Below are 19,917 nucleotides of genomic sequence, written 5' to 3'. Positions count from 1 at the left end.
ACCCAGCAATTGCTGGTTCACACAGCCACGGCTGCTGCATCTCCCCACGGGGTGCTGCAGTGACAAAGCAGCCTCCTGAGGAAGGTTTGCCAGACTGAAATGCAGTGTAGCACTGAGTACCTGCAGTCCCCAGCAGGGACAAGTGTGTCCCCGAGTGCAGAGTGTCACTTATGTCAACACTGGAGCCAACATGTTCTTCTTCCCCTCTCCATTTCCAAATGTGCCATAATATTTACTGCTACAATATCTTCCCCCATCAGCCCTTTAACTATCTCCTATGGAGCCTAATTAAAATGAAGTATTGTAACACACAATCAACACTTGCACAGCATTGATGGAGACTTGCAGATGGTATTAGGAAGAAAATAGCTCCTCAGCACTGATTAACTTGAAAGCTTAAAGAAGTTCCTCTGTTTTCCACGTTCTGTGTCAAGCTGAACATTTTGAAAATAGGAAAGTTGCTCTGCTTCTTCTACACTTTAATTACAGTAGCACTTCCCACTTGAGCACCAGTGCTTAGAACTAGGCAATAATTAGGTGATTCCTCCTCTTTCATCTGCTACTTCAGCCTCAGCCACACTAAACACAGTAACCATCTTCACACTTCAGTGGCAATTTCAGTGTATAAATAAATAAATATTTACACAGTGTCTGTATGAATTTGACAGTGATCCTCTGAGGAAACAGGTGTTAGAAATGCAACTGAAGTGAACTGTGATATCTGGGGCTTGGATTCTCCCCTTGGATCCTTTATTTTAATGCAATGAGAAAACAATGATCTTGAAATGTTTAATGCATCTTTGTGTGTTTAGAATCATAGAATCACAGGATGGTTTGGGTTGGAAGGGACCTCAAAGACCATCTCATTCCAAGCCCCTGCCAGGGGCAGGGACACCTTCCACTGTCCCAGGTTGCTCCAATCCCTGTCCAACCTGGCCTTGGACACTGCCAGGGAACAATTTCTCCCTAGCATCTAAGCTAAACCTGTCCTCTTTCACTTTAAAACCACTCTGCAAGGTACTGCAGAGACAAAATGCCACCAACTTACATTATTATAAAAAATACATTGGATGGGATAAAATAATGAAACCCTCCCCAAAGCTGCTTCCAAGCAAGTGACCTGACTTAGGGATTTATTTGCCATGCATTTTACTCAGAGGTTACTTCTCTCTCCTTACAAACAACTTTTCAAATGTACATCTTCAGGCCATTTCCCCCCCAGTGAAGAAATTGTGTCTAAGGAATGATATAATGGCTGAGTTACTGCTTGAAAATGGCTTGTTTGACTCACCCTGCAAGTTTCTAAAAACATTAATTAAAACCCAAAAGTCTTACCCAGACAACACAATTTATAGGATGAAAAAAATCCTATTGCACAGTGCCTCATCCTCCTAGGACAATTCCTAGAATCTGAAGGCAGCAGGACTCACCACCCACCTCACACACCAGTCCAAAGCAAACAGGCACTCGACAGCTGAAATCTGGGATCAGCACTTAAAGGAAACAGAGATCTGAGACTGTGCTTTGAGGGAGGAGAAGCTGAGCTCTTATTCCCACAGGACAGAGCACCAGCTCAGCTCTGAAATTCAAATACTGCTTTTTCACCAGATGAGAGATAATAAAATTTAAAGGAAATAGAGGAAACAGAAGTGAGAGATGATAATGTAAAAGTTGAACAGCACTCAACCCAGCACTGCTGTATCCACAGTGATCTTGACAGCATTCCCAACATCCACTGCTGCTCCCCTCTAAATTGAGCTGTTCACATTAAAAAGCCCCAAAAAACCACCATACACCAAAAATACTGGCTGCCAAGGAGCAGTGCTTGCTGGAAGTCCTGTCAAAGCTCCCTGGTGGATGTCTCCAGCATGGAGCATCCTCAGCAGTGTAGGACATGTAAAGCTCTGCACATCACACAGACTGGCACAGATCCTGAGGCTCCCACGCTTCCCTTCCAGCAGACAACACAGAGCAGGGCTCCCTAGATAGTCTGGAGTGGTATTTTAGTGTAAGCAAAGCTAAAATTACAGCAAGCTGGATAATTTGGTGGGTACCTCTGAAAGAAACCCAGGAAGCTCAGAGGAATTGTTTGAGCTGAGTGTGATCAGAAGGAGCTGTGTGTTTCCTGCAGCAGCAAAGGCATTCCTGGTGCTCCATGGGCACCTCTGGAAGAGGCACCAGAGCTTCTTCCACCTCCCCTGCAGCACAGCAAAGAGCCCAAATGCAGGCAGTCAGAGCAGCTTCTTTCTCAGCAGCTTTTTGGGGCTGGAGAAAGCACTTCCAGCAGGTTCTCAGCCAACCTCACAGCTCTGGCTCCACATTCCACTCTCTGCTGACTCTCCTGGAGCTGTGCATGAGGGAGAACAAGGAACAGATCCCACAGAGCTGTTTAAGCAACCTGCCCCCACCTTCATCTCCTGGATGCCTCAAGTGGACATGGAGCCACCACACAGCTGAAATAAACTCCCATTTTCCTGTGCCAGGGTGTAACAGGGAAAGCTGCCAGCTTTGCCACTCCAGAAAGGTTTTCCATGCTGAGGAGGAGGGATGCAGCAGACAGGAGGACACAGACAGCAGCCTGGAACTGCAGGGGGTCACTGCCTGCAGTTTTGCATGGAGAATGAATGAGTGATTTGTGCCTGACACTTCCTCATGAAAGGAAAAGCAAGATGAAGTTTAAACACACAAAAAATACCAGACTACATTTCATGAGAGCCCATGAATACAGAATGGGGAGGGGGTTAGCTTCTGACTCAGGGTTTTTGAGTTCTTTGGACCAACAAGATTGTTTATCTCATAAATATCACAAAAGCCAAGCAGGGAGGATTTTTAAGGACAGACCTGTCAGCACAGTCTGGCAATCACTCAGCTTTGCTGCCCAGAATGTGACCACATCTCTGCTGTTTCTGTGCTCTGAATACTCAAGAAAGAAACCTGCAGTAGCTGAAGGGGCCCAGAGCATCCCCAGTGTCCTCCTGCCCTCAGGAGGGAACAGATGGAGAGCTGCAGGCTGCACTTTGCTGCTCCTTGAAGGAAGACAAATTTGAAGGAAATGCTGAAGGTGACACACCATTAGTACCCTGGTCCTTAACCCTGGGGACAACCCGAGGTAGGATTTGTTTCATAAAGTCCTAAAGGCATTTGAGTTTAAAAGCATTTCTGTCTGTCAACACCTTCAAGTAGATGATCAGAGGCAGTGCCCCTCCGTGACTCCTGTGCAAATCTCTGCACAGGCTCAAGGGTTTGTCCTCCTGTGCTGAATACAAGGCATTTCTCTAAGTCTAAGCAATTTCATCCCATCCTGCTTTTCTCACCTAACCTCTTCTTAGAGTTATTTACCTCTGGTTATTTACCCCTCTGGTGAGGTCACACAAACACATCTGTCTGGGTAGGAATGGCTGGGTTGAGGGAGGCACTGTTAGGATTTGCTGACAGCTGAAAAGATTGGAGCAATCCAGTTGGAAAGGGTTGAAGGGATAAAAATGATTGTGCCAAGGGGGATGGTTAAAAGGGGCTGGGTGCTGCAGTGAGGGAAATACACCCCTGAGGGAGGAAAAGCTGTTTTACAGGCCCCAGAGGTCACAGAGCTGAGGCACAGGACCCCAGCTTAGGGCTGGAAGGGACCTCAACACTCATCTCACTCCAACCCCCTGCCTTGGTAGGGACACCTCCTACAAAGAAACTGAATTATTTGTGAGGTCCTTTTTCATACCATGAATGAGGGAAGTGTGCTGGAAATAAAAACCCCAAACTTCTCTACACGTTCGTCACAGACATCTTTTATGAAAAATCCTTTCCTTAGGATTTTTCCTCCTGAGAAGCTGAGAGGCCTCAGGAACAAAATATAAACAATGGTTATCTGCTGCTGTGGAATGCAACAGGTGCATCTGGGATTGGCTCATGTGGTTGTTTCTAATTAATGGCCAATCACAGCCCAGCTGGCTTGGACAGAGAGCTGAGCCACAAACCTTTGTTATCATTCCTTCTTTTTCTATTCTTAGCCAGCCTTCTGATGAAATCCTTTCTTCTATTCTTTTAGTATAGTTTTAATGTAATATAAATCATAAAATAATAAATCAGCCCTCTGAAACATGGAGTCTCTTCCCTCAACCTGAGACCCCTGTGAACACAGTCACACCTGTTCTTCCAGATATTGCTGCTTCTGAAGCCTGAGTACTCTGGTGAAATTTAAATAAAGACTCATCCCTTTCCCACCAACCTCATCAAGTGATGACTTCACAGGAAAGAATTTTTGAGCAGAAAATTTCATTTTTGCACAAAAGCAATGTTCAGCATGTCAGTGTCACAGGCAGGTCAGACACCCTTCAGTTATTTTTGGGGGACAAAGAGTATGTTGCACAGAACATATATATATATATTCTTATAATTATCTTGTCATTGAAAAATTGAGATCCAGGTATATTCTGAGTTTCTACAACTCCTCCTGTTTCCCCTTAACATCATCAGCTTCTAAGTGGAACAAATTCTAGGGGCCAGTTGTGGAGGATGAGCCTCTAGACAGCTGCCATGAAAAATAGAACATTGTAAAGATAAAAGAAAGGATTCTATGCCAGGCATACTCTAGATTCTTCATGGCAGACATGACCCTGTCAAGCTGAATAAATATGAATAAATAAAAGCCCACCAGAGTTTCAGAAGTGTGTGTACAAAGCTCTCAGACACAAATTCACATTGGAATTTTTGGGTCTTTTTGGTGGATACCCCATCCCTGGCAGTGTCCAAGGCCAGGCTGGACAGGGCTTGGAGCAGCCTGGGACAGTGGAAGTTGTCCCTGCCATGGCAGGGGGTGGAACAAAATGAGCTTTAAGGCCCCTTCCAACCAAACCCACCCTGTGATAAATAAGGCAAAAGTGGATATTTCAGAGGCCTGAGTTGCAAAAAAGAGGAGGTGGCCACAGGACCTGCATGCTGCTGGAATATTGTGGTTTAAAGACCAACATGTTTCTTCATTGCTCAAAATTAAGGTAATGCAGGACAAATATTTTAGCCCAAATGGCTCTAACCAGAAAAAAAAAAAAACACAAAAAAACAGACCTTTTTCCCCAAAGAAACTCAACAGCATTAAAGCAATTTAGAACAGAAAACACACCCCCCAACAAACAGCACTGCTTGAAAAGAATTTGAGAGATTTTGCTATACAATAAAAATATCCCTCCTCCTATTTTGTTATGTTCTGACATTGTACCTTTAATGCTGTTACCTTTGCTTAACACACCTGGAGCACAGGCAATGCTCTGCCCTCCCCTCTCTCAGTAACCAGCACTTGTTTTTAAAACTCCTCAGCATTTCAGTGCCAAGGGACACCCCTGGGACAGACAAAAGGCCAGAATTGTGCATTCAGCACACTCCTACAGCCTAAAGAGGACTTCAGCAAGGCAATGCTCCTTCTAGCACAGGCCACCAGAGTCAGCTTTGGAGATGATTTCTTATTATAAGCAGCTTTTACACTGGGACAGGCAGAGACAAATAGGGACATCCAAACTATCACTCATACAAATTAATTAACCAAGCCTGAAACCCCAGGAGTGCTGACACCAACCTGGGAGCCTCAATTGCACGAATGCCAGGGGAAAATTCTCTCTGTGAGCCTGATGGGTTGCAGCAGAACACACCAATAGAATATGAAGCACCTGTTTGCACAGAGCCTGCTTCCAACTCCTTTACACTGAGCTATTTGCTTCTGTTTGAAAATAAGTAAATATTTGCTCTGCTGTGCCAGCTGGATCAGGGGAAAGCTCTGAATTGCCTCTCCCAGACAGGAGAAGGCTGGCAGAAGGTGCTTGTCTGGAGTTCACATACACAACATTAATTGGAAGCAACAACTATTGAAAACAGCTTCAGAACAGAAATGGGAACAACAAAAGTAGATACAGAATTCATTTTCACTCGGCAGGTTTTATGTCAGGTACTGCAAAGTTCATCTTTTAACTCTGTGGTTCCTGGGTTTTTTAGAAGAGTAAGATAAAAAGCACAATCAGAAAAGTTGAGCTTTCACACAGGCAAGGGAAGTTCTACACCTGAAACTTGTGCCTTGTCTGATTTTGAAGGAAAGGATGATGTACTCTCTGAGATGTGATGGGAATCAGTGTTTACAAGAAACTTAACTCTTATCACCTGAAACCCCTTCCATCACCACTGAGCAAATTATAGAATGAAAATTCAGCACTTCAGATGAGGATTTTAATCTATGGCACCTCTCAGACAGCAACTCCAAAGACATTTATGCAATCTTAGAGCAGCAACTGCTTTGTCTGAGCTGCCAAAAGACAGTTTTAATTCCATATGATATGAAAAACCATCACAGCTCTAGAGTTGCTTTCAGGCACATTTTCTCTAATGAAATAGGATTCTTTCTGTCCAGGAAAAAGAATTGTGTGGATCTTTATACAGAGGAATGTGTTATGAATGTAAACATAAACACTATACCAAAGGGACCTATAGAACAGCAAATGGAAAGATTTATTCCTATAATAGGTTAAAAACTAATCCATCTGAAAGGGATAAAACCAACTGTGGAGAACTGTTTTTATACAAATTCAGAAATTCATACATAGCATTGCCTTGATGCAGCATTCCTTGTCTTAAATTCAGCTTCCCACTCTTCTGCCTCAGTCCCTCCTCTGTTAAAACAGCAAACTTCATGCCAACAGCTTATCTTCTTATTAAAAATGTTCTTAAACACAGTTATCACTTGAAGGCTTTATCTTCCAAGTGGTGGAGTTCCTTGATATATGATCTAATCTTCCAGGCTCACCAAAGATTTTTGTTTAACTTCATTAATGGACAAATCAATTTCTGGTGGTTTGGATCTATTTGTAAGACCTACTTCCCTCCTGGCTGGATTTTTTTAAATTCTCTAGGGAATGCTCCAAGTGCCACAGGGAGGAAATGATGATGTTCAGGCTTTCAGATTTTGTTATCTTGTGAGTTGTGGTCTCGCTTTCAACCCCCTTCTGATGGTCTCAGCACCAAGACTTTAGTTTAATAATTTGAAGGATTATTGGCAGCTGAAATGAGGATTTGTGGATCTTGAGCAAAATACATTATAATCACAACTGTCAGGCTGATTTGGATGCTCAGGCCTCTAAGTCTCCCCAGCAATATTGGAGTACTTTGATGCAGTCACAGCTATGGTTTGTACTTCAGTATTATTTCTGAAGTCCTAAAATATTCCACTGCTTCACATTAAAAAAAAACAAACAGCTAAATAAATTAAATAAATAGAAGTCCAAAGCTTTTAAGCTTTTAGCTTATGAAACTAAAAAACAAAAATAAGTTAAAAGGAGTTGAAAGCATTTCCTTTTCCTCACTACACTCAGTTGAATAACAAATAATTAAAAGGGTGGCCAAGTGTAAAAGCTGCAATTCCAGTCCCAAGGCCATGGCAATCAGCTGGATCACAAATCCACAGCCTGGACAGGTTGGGGGTCTTTGTTTTTCACCTCTGTAATGGGAGCTGTGAAGGGACCCCAGAACTCCCCAAAGGGAATGAGAGCTCTGTTCTGGGTTTGTCGTGTTCAGGAACTGCCTTTAACAGGAAGCAGAAATGCTCATGGACAGAATAGGTGGCTAAAAATTACTCTTAAAAGTCCATTTCCAAGCTCAAACAATACGAAAATGCAACGTGGTGGTGCAGACAGACAGACAGAGCATTGCCAACCGGGTTTTGCACTCTCATGCTCCATCTGCTGGTTCTGCAGCACGATTTAAGACACCAAGCTGCCTTTTCCTTTTGTCCCCCAGCTGTGCAAAACCCCTGCTCATCTGGATGAACTGCCAAGTGTTAAACAAGAAGTCGTGTTCATCTCAACATTTCAGAGTCCGCTGGGGAAAAATAAAAGGGTAAAATATTTATGACAAAATGTAAACAGCTAAACATGTGAGGAACAGCTCTGTTCCTAAATGCCTTGCAAATGCCTCAGGGTTAAAAGCCTCAGCATGGTAAAAATGTAGTGCTCTCTTCCATTTTGCCTCTGCCTGGCTTTTGTACTCCATGTTAAAGCATCCATGAAAGCCAATTAATGTGCATTTTATTCTTTGAAATGTTTAAAATTGGCCACTTCCAGCGTATAAAGTCTCAGCATCTCTTATTATTTGAGTGCTTTTCAATACTTGTGTGTATTAAAACCACGTTTGAAAATGAAAGTCATTTATGTTTCAGCTGCCTTTGGAAAAGCAACAAGAGAAACACAAGCAGGAAGCAACACTTGTCCCAGGACAAAGATGGGATCATGACTATGCAAATCCTGAATGGATGCTTTGCAAGGACGGGGCTGTCATTGATTCCCAGGATGAGTTATGGCACAGAGGAGCCAAAGGCACCTCCCTCCCTCTGGTCCTCCTGAGCTCCAGCTCAATGGGAGCACATCACAGCATCCTCCTTCCCCAGCTCCCTCCCCCTGGCTGGGCTTTTCACGCTGGGATAAAGCCACAGCTGGAAGCGATCATCTCGCGCACCCTCGGCAAGCCAACAGAGGCAGTAATAACATGGTAATAAGGGATGAGATTTGATGAAAGATGCCTCTTAACTGAAGACTAAAAGACACCATGCAATTTAAATAAAATTGCTTTTAGCAGGGGACTGAGTGACAATTGAGGAAAAACGCTTGGCCTGTTTTTGCAAGCGGTGGGGCAGATTTTCAGTGGGTATAAAATGCTGACTTGGGCACAGCAGTGCCAGGTTTGCACGAGCCAAGGAGTCACATTTTTAGGCCCACACTGGAGAAACCCTTAAACTGAGAATGCTGAAATGAAGCTGCACAAGCAAGTAGGGAAGAAGTTATTAACACATCAAATATCTGTTTATGTTGCTTCCCTCCCTGCACAATTTTGTTAAGTGAGCTGAAAAGAGGAATCACACAATTATCCAAAAGCACACAAGAAAACTCAACCACCACTGTGTTCTGCACAAAGAACCCAGCTCCCTGCTTAACCCAGGCTAGATGGGAAACACAGAAGCTCAGGCAATTTTGGTTTGGTGTCTCTGGGCACCACCTGTGTCCAGACTCCACTCCTGAGTATCCGCAATCATCCATGGGCCTGTGGCATTCACATTCTCTGGAAAATCCCTTCACCCAGGATTCTTCTCCTGGGAAGCTGAGAAGCCTCAGAGAAAAGGAAAACAATTCTGATCTCATTTGCTTCTCCTGTGTTGTGCTCACATGTGCAATGTGTTTGGAGATTGTTTACCCACAGGTGATTGTTCCATTGCATTCTGCTGGGAGTTGTTTGCACTCTTTGGCCAATCAGGGCCAAGCTGTGTCAGGACTCTGGAGAGAGTCAGGAGTTTTCATTGTTATCTTTTTAGCATTCAGTAAGTATCCTTGCTGTGTTCTTTAGTATAGTATTCTTTAATATAATATAGTATCATAAAGTAATAAATGAGCCTTCTGAGAACATGGAGTCAGATTCTTCATTCCTGCCTTTGTCAGGACATTCCCTGCAAATACAATATGGGCCTGTCCTGTCAGTGATGTTGTACAGAGCCTTCATGTGAGCCCAGCACATTCACACAGAATCACTGAGGTTGGAAAAGACCTCCAAGTTCATCAAGTCCAGCCTGTGATTTACCCTCACTCCAACACCCAGCCTAGAGCACTGAGTGCCACACCTGGGTGCTCCTTGGACACTTCCAGGGCTGGACACTCCACCACTCCTTGGTCAGCCACTGCCAATGTTTAACCATCCTTTCCATGGGGAAATTCCTCCTGCTGTCCAAGCTGACCCTCCCCTGGCCCAGCCTGAGGCCATTCCCTCTCCTCTTGTCCCTCTGGAGCACAGCCCAGCCCTCACCTGGCTGTCCCCTCCTGTCAGGAGCTGTGCAGAGCCACAAGTTCCCTCTGAGCCTCCTTTTCTCCAGGCTGAGCCCCTTTCCCAGCTCCCTCAGTATTCTCCAGCCCCTTCCCTGGACACTCTCAAGCACCTCAAGCTGCAGAAATATATCCTTGAAGAACTGCAGCAATAATCCAGGTGGTTTGTATTCCCTCCAAATTTGATTCATCCCACTTTTCCCTTAGAAGAGCAAATGTTCAGCTGCCTCACCACAAAGTCAAGCCGTGCTTGAGGATTTTTCTGAATCCAACAGAACAGAATGGGGTTTTGTTGGTTTTGTTTTAGGCCTTTTTGTTTTGTTTTCTCCCCTCTCCTTTTCTATTTTTGCCTCTTCAGCTTAAGAATAGCTGTTTGGGAGGAAGCCTGGACAGAACTCAGGAGACAAGAAACATCAAAAAGAACAGTGTCCTAAATTCAGCTGGTGTGAAAGCAAGAGCTGGGAAGGTTCCCTGCTTTGGGGAGAAGTTGTGAAATCCCACCATTAGTGAGAACAGTTCTTGGCATAAGAGCCTTATGCCTCTCTGGAAGTTGTCATCTTCCTGACCAGCCTGCCCACTCCAAAAATAATACTAAATTCAAACCACATTCTGGAAAAATATTAAATTAAACAGCAACAGCACCAGGCAGAAAGAGTGTGATGTGGAAATGAATAACTAGACTTCCTCCTAATAAAAATGAAAATAAAACATTTCTGGATAACAAACCGCCTTTGCAGATAAAAAAAGTAAATCCCTAGAATTTAAATCCATCGTGAGCAAAATCCCCCTGGAAAAAAAAAATCCAGACCAAAGCACTATTGAGGCTGGATTTAGATTCAGAACTGTATTTATGCAGACTAAGATAAGGGCAATCAATCCCCAGGCCAAAAAGCTGATCTTCTGCAAGGATCAGGATAAAGAAAATTCCTCACCATATGTCCCATGGTTAAAGGCAATGGGGGGCATGCTTTGGGAGACTCAGGAGTGTTTGGGGATTGGTCAGTGCTGGAAACAAATCTCAGATTTATGGCACACTGATGTGCTCCAGCAGTAAATCCCAGCCTTGCCTCTGCATGTTGCTGCTTTCCCACATGTGGAATTTAGAGCCTGAGCTCTGCATGGATCACAGCCTCACACCAAACCAAGTGTGCAAACCCATGGCACAGGGAATGTTTCTGTGTCTGCTCTGGGGTGCCCTGATCCCCAGGAGAGCACTGACTTTGACCCTCGTCCATGGAGAAAGTTTCCTAAACTCCAGAATAGACTGGAATCCACAAAAGTGTGAAATAGATAGTAGAGAGCAGTGTAGGTGTGTCACTTGGTGAGAAATTGAGGGTTTGGGGTTTTTAGTGTGCTGTGGAGGGAAGCAAGATGGAGGGCACAGGGTGTCACCCTGGGCTTCTTCTTCCTTCTTCTCCATGGGTTTGGGTGGCATTTTGTAATTGGGCAGAAAAGTCTGCATTGGGGGCTCTGTGGGATCAGTTATTGGGTTAAAAGGGAAAATAATCCAGGTGTCAGATCTTAATGGGATAGTTTAGCCTTAAAAGACCTTGGAACCAGAGATTGTTGGCCATTTTTGTGGTGCTTTTCCAGCGTGCTGAGCCTGGTGTGGACAGAGTGCAAAACTCTAGATAAGAGAATAATAAATAAGAAGCTGAAGACCAAAAAGATCCAGTGCATCTCCCTTTCCTGACACAGAACCAGCCCAGGAGGGTCTCCCCCAACAGGGAGAGGCCCAGCTGAGGCACAGAAGTCAGGGAATCAGCCACAGGTAGCCCAGGAACCAAGGATCCTGTCAGCTCCAGCAGTCTGGCTTTCAGGAGTGCTGCATTCCCTCAGCCACTCCAAAGGCACCAGAGCACTCTGCTCCCCTTTCCCCACTCCATCTCCTCCCAGACTCTTCCTGTCCTGTACAGGTTGTCACTGTTGTTCTATCTCAGACAGCAGAGCTGCTCCTTCTTTCAGTTCTTTTCCAGTAAACAATCCACAGATCCAATCTATCCTCTATTCTTTGAAAGGTGGCTTTGCAGGGCAACCACATTGCTACAAACAACACAGCCAGAACTTGATCCTGCTGGTTCCTCAAAGAAATGCTTTTTGCCTGGGACACCTCTGTGTGTGAAACCAGCAATAACAAAAAATACATTTGTCATCCAGAAATACATCACCACCTCCTTTTTCCCCACATTTTTCACTTATTAATCAAAGGGTAGATGCTGTCTTTCTACTCCAACAAAAAAATAAGTGAGGAAGGGGAAAGAATAAAACAAATCAAGATATATTTATCTATTTAATCAATTTTGCAGGGAAAAATCATGATCTTGCACGCAAAGGGATTTAATCCCTTAGGATGAAGCCTCTATCTTTCAGCAATGCTATCAGGCTGGTTCCAAGCACAAACTGGGGATCAAGGATCAAAATGAAGGAATATTGTATTTCTGTAACTCTTAATCCCTCTGGCTGACATGCCAAGGGCTATTTGAGGTGGAATGAAATCAGAGCTTCAATCATCAAGGAAAGTCCCTGGAATGGGTTTGGGGATCCACAGAGCCAAACTGAGCCCCAAGGCTACCAGAGCTCCAGGAGCATTGGACACCTGTCCCAGGGTGGGGTTGTTGGGGTGACTGTGCAGGGCTGGGTGATCCTGTGGGTCTCTTCCAGCTCAGGAATATTCTAGAATTCTATGATAAAAGTTTCCTTCACTTGCTAAAAAAGCCTCTATTTCCCCCACCTCTCAATTTCAAGTTACAGGGAACTGAAGCCAAGAGTTAAAATTTAATATTAATAGGGGAAATGAATGTGTCTTTCAGCACAAGGCTTAGAGTAGCTCCAAGTTAAATAAGTCTGTGAATCAGTGATTTTGATAATACCAAAAAATCAGTTGTACAGAACATTCTTTCAAATCACTTGATATGCTTTTTGTGCAGTGCTTTGATTTATAGATCTGAGTTTTAATTTTTTTTTATTATAAGCTTGAGAAAAAAAATGAAGGCAGCAGTGTAGCATGCTTGAATCATATTCTTCCACATTAACATGTGGAAGTTTCCCATTTAATGGGAGATATCACCTGAAAATTAAACCAGAAATAAATGTTTTTGAACTCATAGTGCACATTCTTGTGGTTGTTCAGTTCATACATTTCATAACAGTGTGCAGATACTTTATTTTTTCTAACAGCTGTAATAGAGCAAAAACAAGAAATATTTTTATAGATTTGGAATGATTCTCTTAAACCAACAAAAAATGTGCTTACTACTGGTAAACATCACTAGATTCCATGGCAATAAAGTCACCTGTTAACAACCTCCAGAGGAAAAGGCTTTCCAGCTCCTTGGCAGCACCATATCAAACTCACAATGCTCAGATCATTTACATTTGTATCAGCCACTGTATCTGGGCTATTTTTAAAGGGAGTATCGAATTCAGCCCCATCATTTAAGACTAACTTTTATTTCCCTAGGCTTACACCAAAAATTGAGTATTGATCTTGACAAGTGCTCTTTGTGCAGGAGCTAAATCACCCCGTGGTGATTGAGGCAGCCTCCAGCACTTACCAGGAGGGAGGGGCTGCCTGTGAGCCTGGGGATTTTCACATGAGGACAAACCTCCTATGAACACAGCCTGCTCCATGAGGAGCCACTGCCATGTGTTTCCTGGGGGGAGATGCTGGGGTTTCTCAGGACTTGTTCTTCCCTTGGAAGAAAAACTTGGAACAGTTTCCTTCTTCCAAGCCACAAGGTTGTAAAACTATTCCCATTTTACAAATCATTTTATAACCTGTTGTCATCATCCACGATTCCAACAACAACATCCAAGCCTCTGCCAAAAGGCAGAGAATTATAAACTCACCAAGGCTGGAAAATCCCTCTAAGACCAGAATCCAACCATTAACCCTAAGTCACCTGTTGCCATCATCCAAAAATGCAGAGAATTATCATCACTGAGGTTGGGAAAGCCCCCTAGGATCAGAGTCCAGCCATTAACCCAGCACCACCACATCCACACACCTTCTGGGGATGGAGGAGTGCCCTGAGCAGCCTGTTCCAATGCCTGACAACACTCTCAGTAAGGAATTTTTTCCTAATATCCAATTTAAACCTCCCCTAACACACCCTGAGGCTGTTTCCTCTCCTCCTGCCACTTGTTCCCTGGCAGCAGAGCCTGATCCCCACCTGGCCACCATCCCTTTTCAGGCAGTTTTAGACAGAGAGAAGATCCCCCTGGGGCTACCCTTCCTTAATCTCAACAGCTAATGAAGATCAGATAATGTTCCAATGAAGTTAAAGGGAAGCAAATGTTCAGGCAGCCTTTCCAGACAGTATTTTAATCAGGAGTAAGTATTGATCATAAAGAAAATATTTACTCTGTCCTTTTATTAATATTCATTTAAATATTACTCTTTGGCCTTGTTTTTCATGTGAGTTTGCCCCACTAAGCCAACAGTTTTCAGATGAGATTCCCTGCAGAATAATGACCTCAAAGGCAAACTTTTCCCTTTTTAACATCCACCAGAGCTAAAAACAACTTTTCCCCTATTCTTCCTTTCTGTGGAAACTGAAGAAAGGGAAAAAAAAAAAAAGGAAGGAATAGTCAATAAGCACAGAGAAGAAAATAAGCCTCAAGCTTCCCAAAGCACACGCTTGTGAACAAAGGCCATGGAACAAGGATTTTAAAAGCTCTGTTTATCTACAGAGGATGGCTAAAAAGACCCCACACTTAGAGAACCAGTGCTGAATACAAGGCACTATTGGGAACTGTGTTCAAACAATTTATTCTAATCCTGTTATCTCCTCAACCTATTATTTTGGGGATAAACACTAATGTTTTATATCTATCTTTCCTTTAACCAACCTTCAACCCCATGTTTGGTCTTAACCTGAACCAATCTCTCTCTTTTCCCCATTCCCTGCTGACAACTCTTCCCTCTGACTGACACTTCACTGGGTTATATCTCAAGGTCATTTCATCTTTTCCTGTCCCAAGTCACAACCCAGAACAGTCCATGGAAAAGCAAACTCAAATCCAAAACACAAAACCTGCAAAAAACAAATGAACAAAGCATTTGTGCAGGGTTTGCCATATTTTCTGGCAGTTGGCTTTCCCTTGAAGGAGGTAAGCTGGGATTTAATGTTCAGTATTATTTTCTATAGATCAAATATTAATTAAGTAATGCTGTCCTGTAGAACACCAAAGGCATCACCAGTGGGGTAACATGCCTGGGCACATGCTGCTGACAGAAATTTAGATATTATCCAGTTTAATAAAACTTCTTTATGCTCATTTAGAGCAGGACCTTCCATAATTACCTTATTGGTTTTATCTAGTTAAAAAAAATTCCTTCAAGTCCATATAGAGACCTTCCATTCAGTGTGATCAAAACCTGAAACTTATTAATGATTTTGTAAGAGTTGTCCTGATATCTGAGCTAATGCTGGACCATCCTGGCCATGCTTTTGCTCTGATGCAAAGCTGACAGCAGTCAAGAAACAAAACAGACAAGGGCAACTTTGTAAATGAACTTCTGTTGCTTGAAGTGGAAGAGAAGCCTGGTCCTTCCCAAATCCTGCTCATTTTCATCTCTAAATAAGAGTCTCATTGCAACTTGTGCTTGAATTGAAGGCCAGCAGTTACTCAGCCATCCCAGAACAAAAAAATATTATAAAAATACAGTCTCTCTATGTGAAAAGAGCCTGGGCAGAGTATTGGGGATATTGACTTCCTCTCTCTTAAAAGGTTGCAGCCACCTTCTGTTTATTATTACACTGATTTCTAGAAATTTAAATAAGTAAATGCTTCTCCAGTACAGGTGATATTCTCTACTCTTACTTGTGCAATCAATTTTGTTACCTTTCTTTGTGGCCTTAATAAAGACAGCAAAACACCAAACAGTGCAGTAAAACTGGGCTGCTCCAATCACCTGCTGGTTACATACAAATGTGTAGGAGTTTGGTACTTCCCTCTTGCTCAGGAAAAAGTAAAGACAAACAATAAAACAACCAAAAAATTCACATTAAAAGAAGCAGCATCACTCATCCCCCAACTATTTTAAAACCCCTCAATTTTCCCTGATGTAATTCATTAGGTACTCTCAGGAAAATCAAGGCAGCAGAGCTGTTTTCTCAGTTCAGCACATTTTTGAAAATCTTCACCGTGAAAGTTTTGTGTAATTACCCTCAAAATGGTGTTTTGAAGGAGTTCCACGACACATGGAAATTGGAATAATGAGTTGCATTTTCTTGTCTATCATTTCAGTTGGCATTTGGTGAAATTGTACATCTTTAGCTATTAAATCTCTCCCTTCCTCCTGGTCCACGCTTAGACAAAGATCATTACAATCTCTCCTACCCAGTGCCCTAAACAAAACATAAATGCCATCACCATCAATCTCAACAAGGCCTGTATGACAGCTAACATTAACAGAATGACCTTCTCCAGTTAGATTTTCATTAGTAAAATAGGATGGAAAACAGAAAGTGCCTCAGCTTTGCCAATTTGAACAAATTATCCACGTCATCCTTCTCGGAGTCAGTCAATACCTGAACTGGGCAGGAAACTCAGCAATCTGGGACACAGGACAAGATAATATTGAGCACAAAGCCAACTCTTTTTTTTTTAATCTCAATTCCTGAATTAAGCCAAACCCAGCCTGTTTTACAGGTAAGGCAGAGAGGCTTGCAAGTTTGGCTGCTGCAGAGAGTGTGACTGCAAAGCGACAGGACATCAACTCCAGAGGAAATCTGAGCACGCCACATTTCCATCTGCAAATGCACAGCCCCAGGCCAGGCCTGCAGTGACTGCTGGTGAGGTCAGAGAATTTAACCAGACTAAGAAAGGAGAAGAAAGCCAGAAGGTGAGCAGCAGAACATGTGCCAGCCTCCCAAACAGGCAAGGACATCATCCATGTCACCTGAAGCTTCCCACACAGCTGCTGCAAAGCCTTTAACATCTGTGTTCTACCAAAGGACAGGTGCTGAACCAAGTAAATACCTCCATGTCAGGGCCTCGTGCTCAGATTTATTTATTTTAAACCAAATCTTCTCAAAGGGGCCCTAAACATTCACTAATTTACAATCTTCATAATAAATGTGCCACCCAAAACACAGCCAGCCTGCCAGGCTTCCTCTCTTGGTAGAGATGGGATATTGCTGGAAATGTTCGTGCCACTAACATTGCACAGCTTAATCCCATCCTAGAATGTTTTTGGGTGTTTTGAATGCTTTCTTCCCACTTCAGATTTGCTGTTTGATTAGAAAGTGTAATAGGAAACACAATGTTCTTATAAGGTTTTCATTTCTTAAATCCACATGTAAACCACTAATTTGTGGGGAGGGAAGGAGGGTTTGCAGCAAAAGGAGAGAAGCCTTTTAATCCCTGTTCTTTGTTCACACCACAGTAAGGACCTTGCAAAAATTACAAAAATGCAAGAAATTGAAGTTGTGTGGTGGAAAAAAACCTGTGAGGCAGAAAAGTGCTTTGCTCATCCCCTTGCCAGGCACAGGGCTTGATTTCACTTAATGGCTAATGATTAATATATGACAACAGGATGAATAGCCAATATATCTGAAACATGAGCAACATCATCTGTCAGTTTTTCACAGGAAGTCCAATATGGCTTAGAAAGAAAGATGGACTACTCTTGCCCCTGGATCAGCACTGATCCATTCCAATATGTACAAGAAAAGGAGAGAGATACAAGAGTTTGAACACAGTCCTTTGTCAGAAATGAGGGGGGAAATGGAACACAAAAATGTATTTTAAAAATTTACTATTAAAATTAAATAAATTATTTATAAATTATTAAATTAAATAAATTATTATTAAAAATTATTATTTTTTAAATTTCCTGCTTCACCACAAAGCTCAAACTGATATCAGTCAATTTGTTAATATTCACTGCAGATCCACTATCCAAGAACAATATAAACTTTGTTCTGCACTTAGAAGTGAAAATGTTATCACAGCCTGGTCTTAAGAACAATTTTCTTACTGCAGGACTGGTGGGGAAAAAAGTTCTTTGCCTATTCCAACAGCAAGCAACCTCACTCTGTGGCAAGAGTTTGTCAGATAAACCACAAGCATGAAACCAACAGTTCTTAAACAACTGCCTGTGCAACAAAACCAAGTATTCCAGGATGCATCCAAATTCCCAGTATCAGCTCAAAGCCCTGCTGAAGCACCTGCAGCAGGGATGTGTGCAGAGCTCTCTGGCTACAGGGAGCAGGCACAGGCATTCCCAGGCATTTTCCCTGGGGAAAGCTGTGAGAAAGCTCAGAGAAAGAATTAAAACAATTCCTATCTCCACTTGCTGCACCTGTTGCTAGAGGCACACATGGAATGTGCTATGGAGATTTGTTTACCAAAGGGTGGTGCTGTTTTTGTTGGTTGACCAATGGGGTCAAAGCTGTATCAGACAGGCTGGAAGGGGTTATGGGTTTCTTAAGAATATAGTAACAATATAGTATAGAAGAATAAAGCCATGGTTCAGCCTTCTGCATCTTTAAGTCCACAATTCACCCAAATGTTTTCCCATTTTCAAAAGACTCTTTACAACAGCTCTTCCTCCAATTCAGAGAACGTGCTTGAGAATTCCTACCACGACATAGTGAGAATTCCTACCACAACATTTTCCTCAAACCTGCTTTCCACAGCAAGATGGCAACACCCTTTGTGCACCCTCTGTAAACACTCCCATAGGTCTACACCGATGCCATTTGTGGTGTCACCAATGGCAGGTTCAGCCATTGCACCCTCAATTTCCCTGTGAGCACAACCACAGGTGTTCCCCCCCATGTCCCAAACAAGAGGAGGCTAATTCCACCTTGCATTGACAGAGCACCTGGTAGGGAGTGGCAGCAGCAGAACCCTCACCTGCACACTTGGTCCTGGTGGTCAGGGGGGGCCCGGGGGGCCCCGTGCCCCCTTCCCCAGGGCGCGTCAGCAGCACGCGGATCTCGTACTCCACGTCGGGGTCCAGGTGCCACAGCTTGTAGTTGGGGGAGTCCACGATGTGGGTCTCTGCCCAGTTGCCCGTGGTGGTCCTGTACTCCACCTCCTTGAGGATGATGGGCCCGTCCCCGATGATGGAGTTGGCGTTGGGTTTGATCCACAGGTACGTGGCCCCCACGGCCAGCAGCTCCGGGGGCGCGATCGGGGTGGGAGGCTCTGGGGACAGAAACAAATCACGAGGAGTCAGAAAATGTCCAAATTCCCATCCCAACAACTTTTTGTAACCTCTCATTTCCACATATTTTATAGGAATTTAATCTGTTACTGGAAAGAATTGGGCTTGTGTCACATTTTCTGAAAAATCCCTTTGCCCAGGATTTTTCTCCTGGGAAGCTGAGAAGCCTCAGAGAAAAATGAAAACAATAATTGTCTGATTTGCTTCTCCTGTGTTTTGCTGCTTTGGAATGTGGTTGGACATTGTTTACCAACAGTTAATTGTTTCCTTCATTTCTGCTCTGAAAAGTGTTGACTTAATGACCAATCACTGTCAAGCTGTGTCGGACTCTGGAAGGAGTCATGAGTTTTCTTTATTATCTTTTAGCCTTCTGTTTGTATCCTTTCTCTATTCTTTAGTGTAGTTTAGTATAGCATTCCTTAATACAATATAGATCATAAAATAATAAATTAGCCATCTAAGAACATGGAGTCAGATTCATCATTTCCTCCCTACGACAGAGGTCTCACAAAATACCACAGGCTTGGGGTTTTTCGTGCTTAAATTTCAGCCCCCTTGCACTGGGGGTTGTGTTACCAATTGAGAAACACCTGTGAAAATATAGGAACCACAAAACAGCTTTCTGGTTTAAAAGTGCCTTCATAAACCTCATAAACATTTATAAACCTCATCATGAGGTTTATATTTGCTCGCTCTCTTAAGCATGTGAACAACAGCACTCAACATCTCGGAGAGTGTGGGAAAGAAACCCTAAATAAAGACAACTGAGTGCCCTTAGCACAAACCATGAATCCAAGGGTTCCAGCACAGCCCTTCCTCTGCCCTGTGCCCTGATACAGCAGAATATCCCAGTCACTGATCCTGGTGCTGTGGTTCAGCCAAATTCTAATGCTTAACATGACACAA

The 19,917-nt window shown here is 43.2% G+C and overlaps 1 protein-coding gene across 9 annotated transcripts in view; it reads right to left on the bottom strand.

The window, feature by feature from the left end:
• PTPRT (protein tyrosine phosphatase receptor type T) overlaps positions 1–19,917 on the bottom strand; it is a 488,934-nt gene that overhangs the window by 227,190 nt on the left and 241,827 nt on the right. For all 9 annotated transcript variants that reach the window (XM_077187379.1, XM_054644473.2, XM_077187382.1 and 6 more), the window contains exon 7: positions 18,699–18,992. In XM_077187379.1, the coding sequence (XP_077043494.1) occupies positions 18,699–18,992 (294 nt within the window). The remainder of the gene's footprint in view (positions 1–18,698; positions 18,993–19,917) is intronic.

Source organism: Agelaius phoeniceus, chromosome 17, assembly GCF_051311805.1.
Source record: "Agelaius phoeniceus isolate bAgePho1 chromosome 17, bAgePho1.hap1, whole genome shotgun sequence".
Classification (NCBI taxonomy): Eukaryota; Metazoa; Chordata; class Aves; order Passeriformes; family Icteridae; genus Agelaius; species Agelaius phoeniceus.
This window is presented reverse-complemented; position numbering and strand designations above follow the sequence as displayed.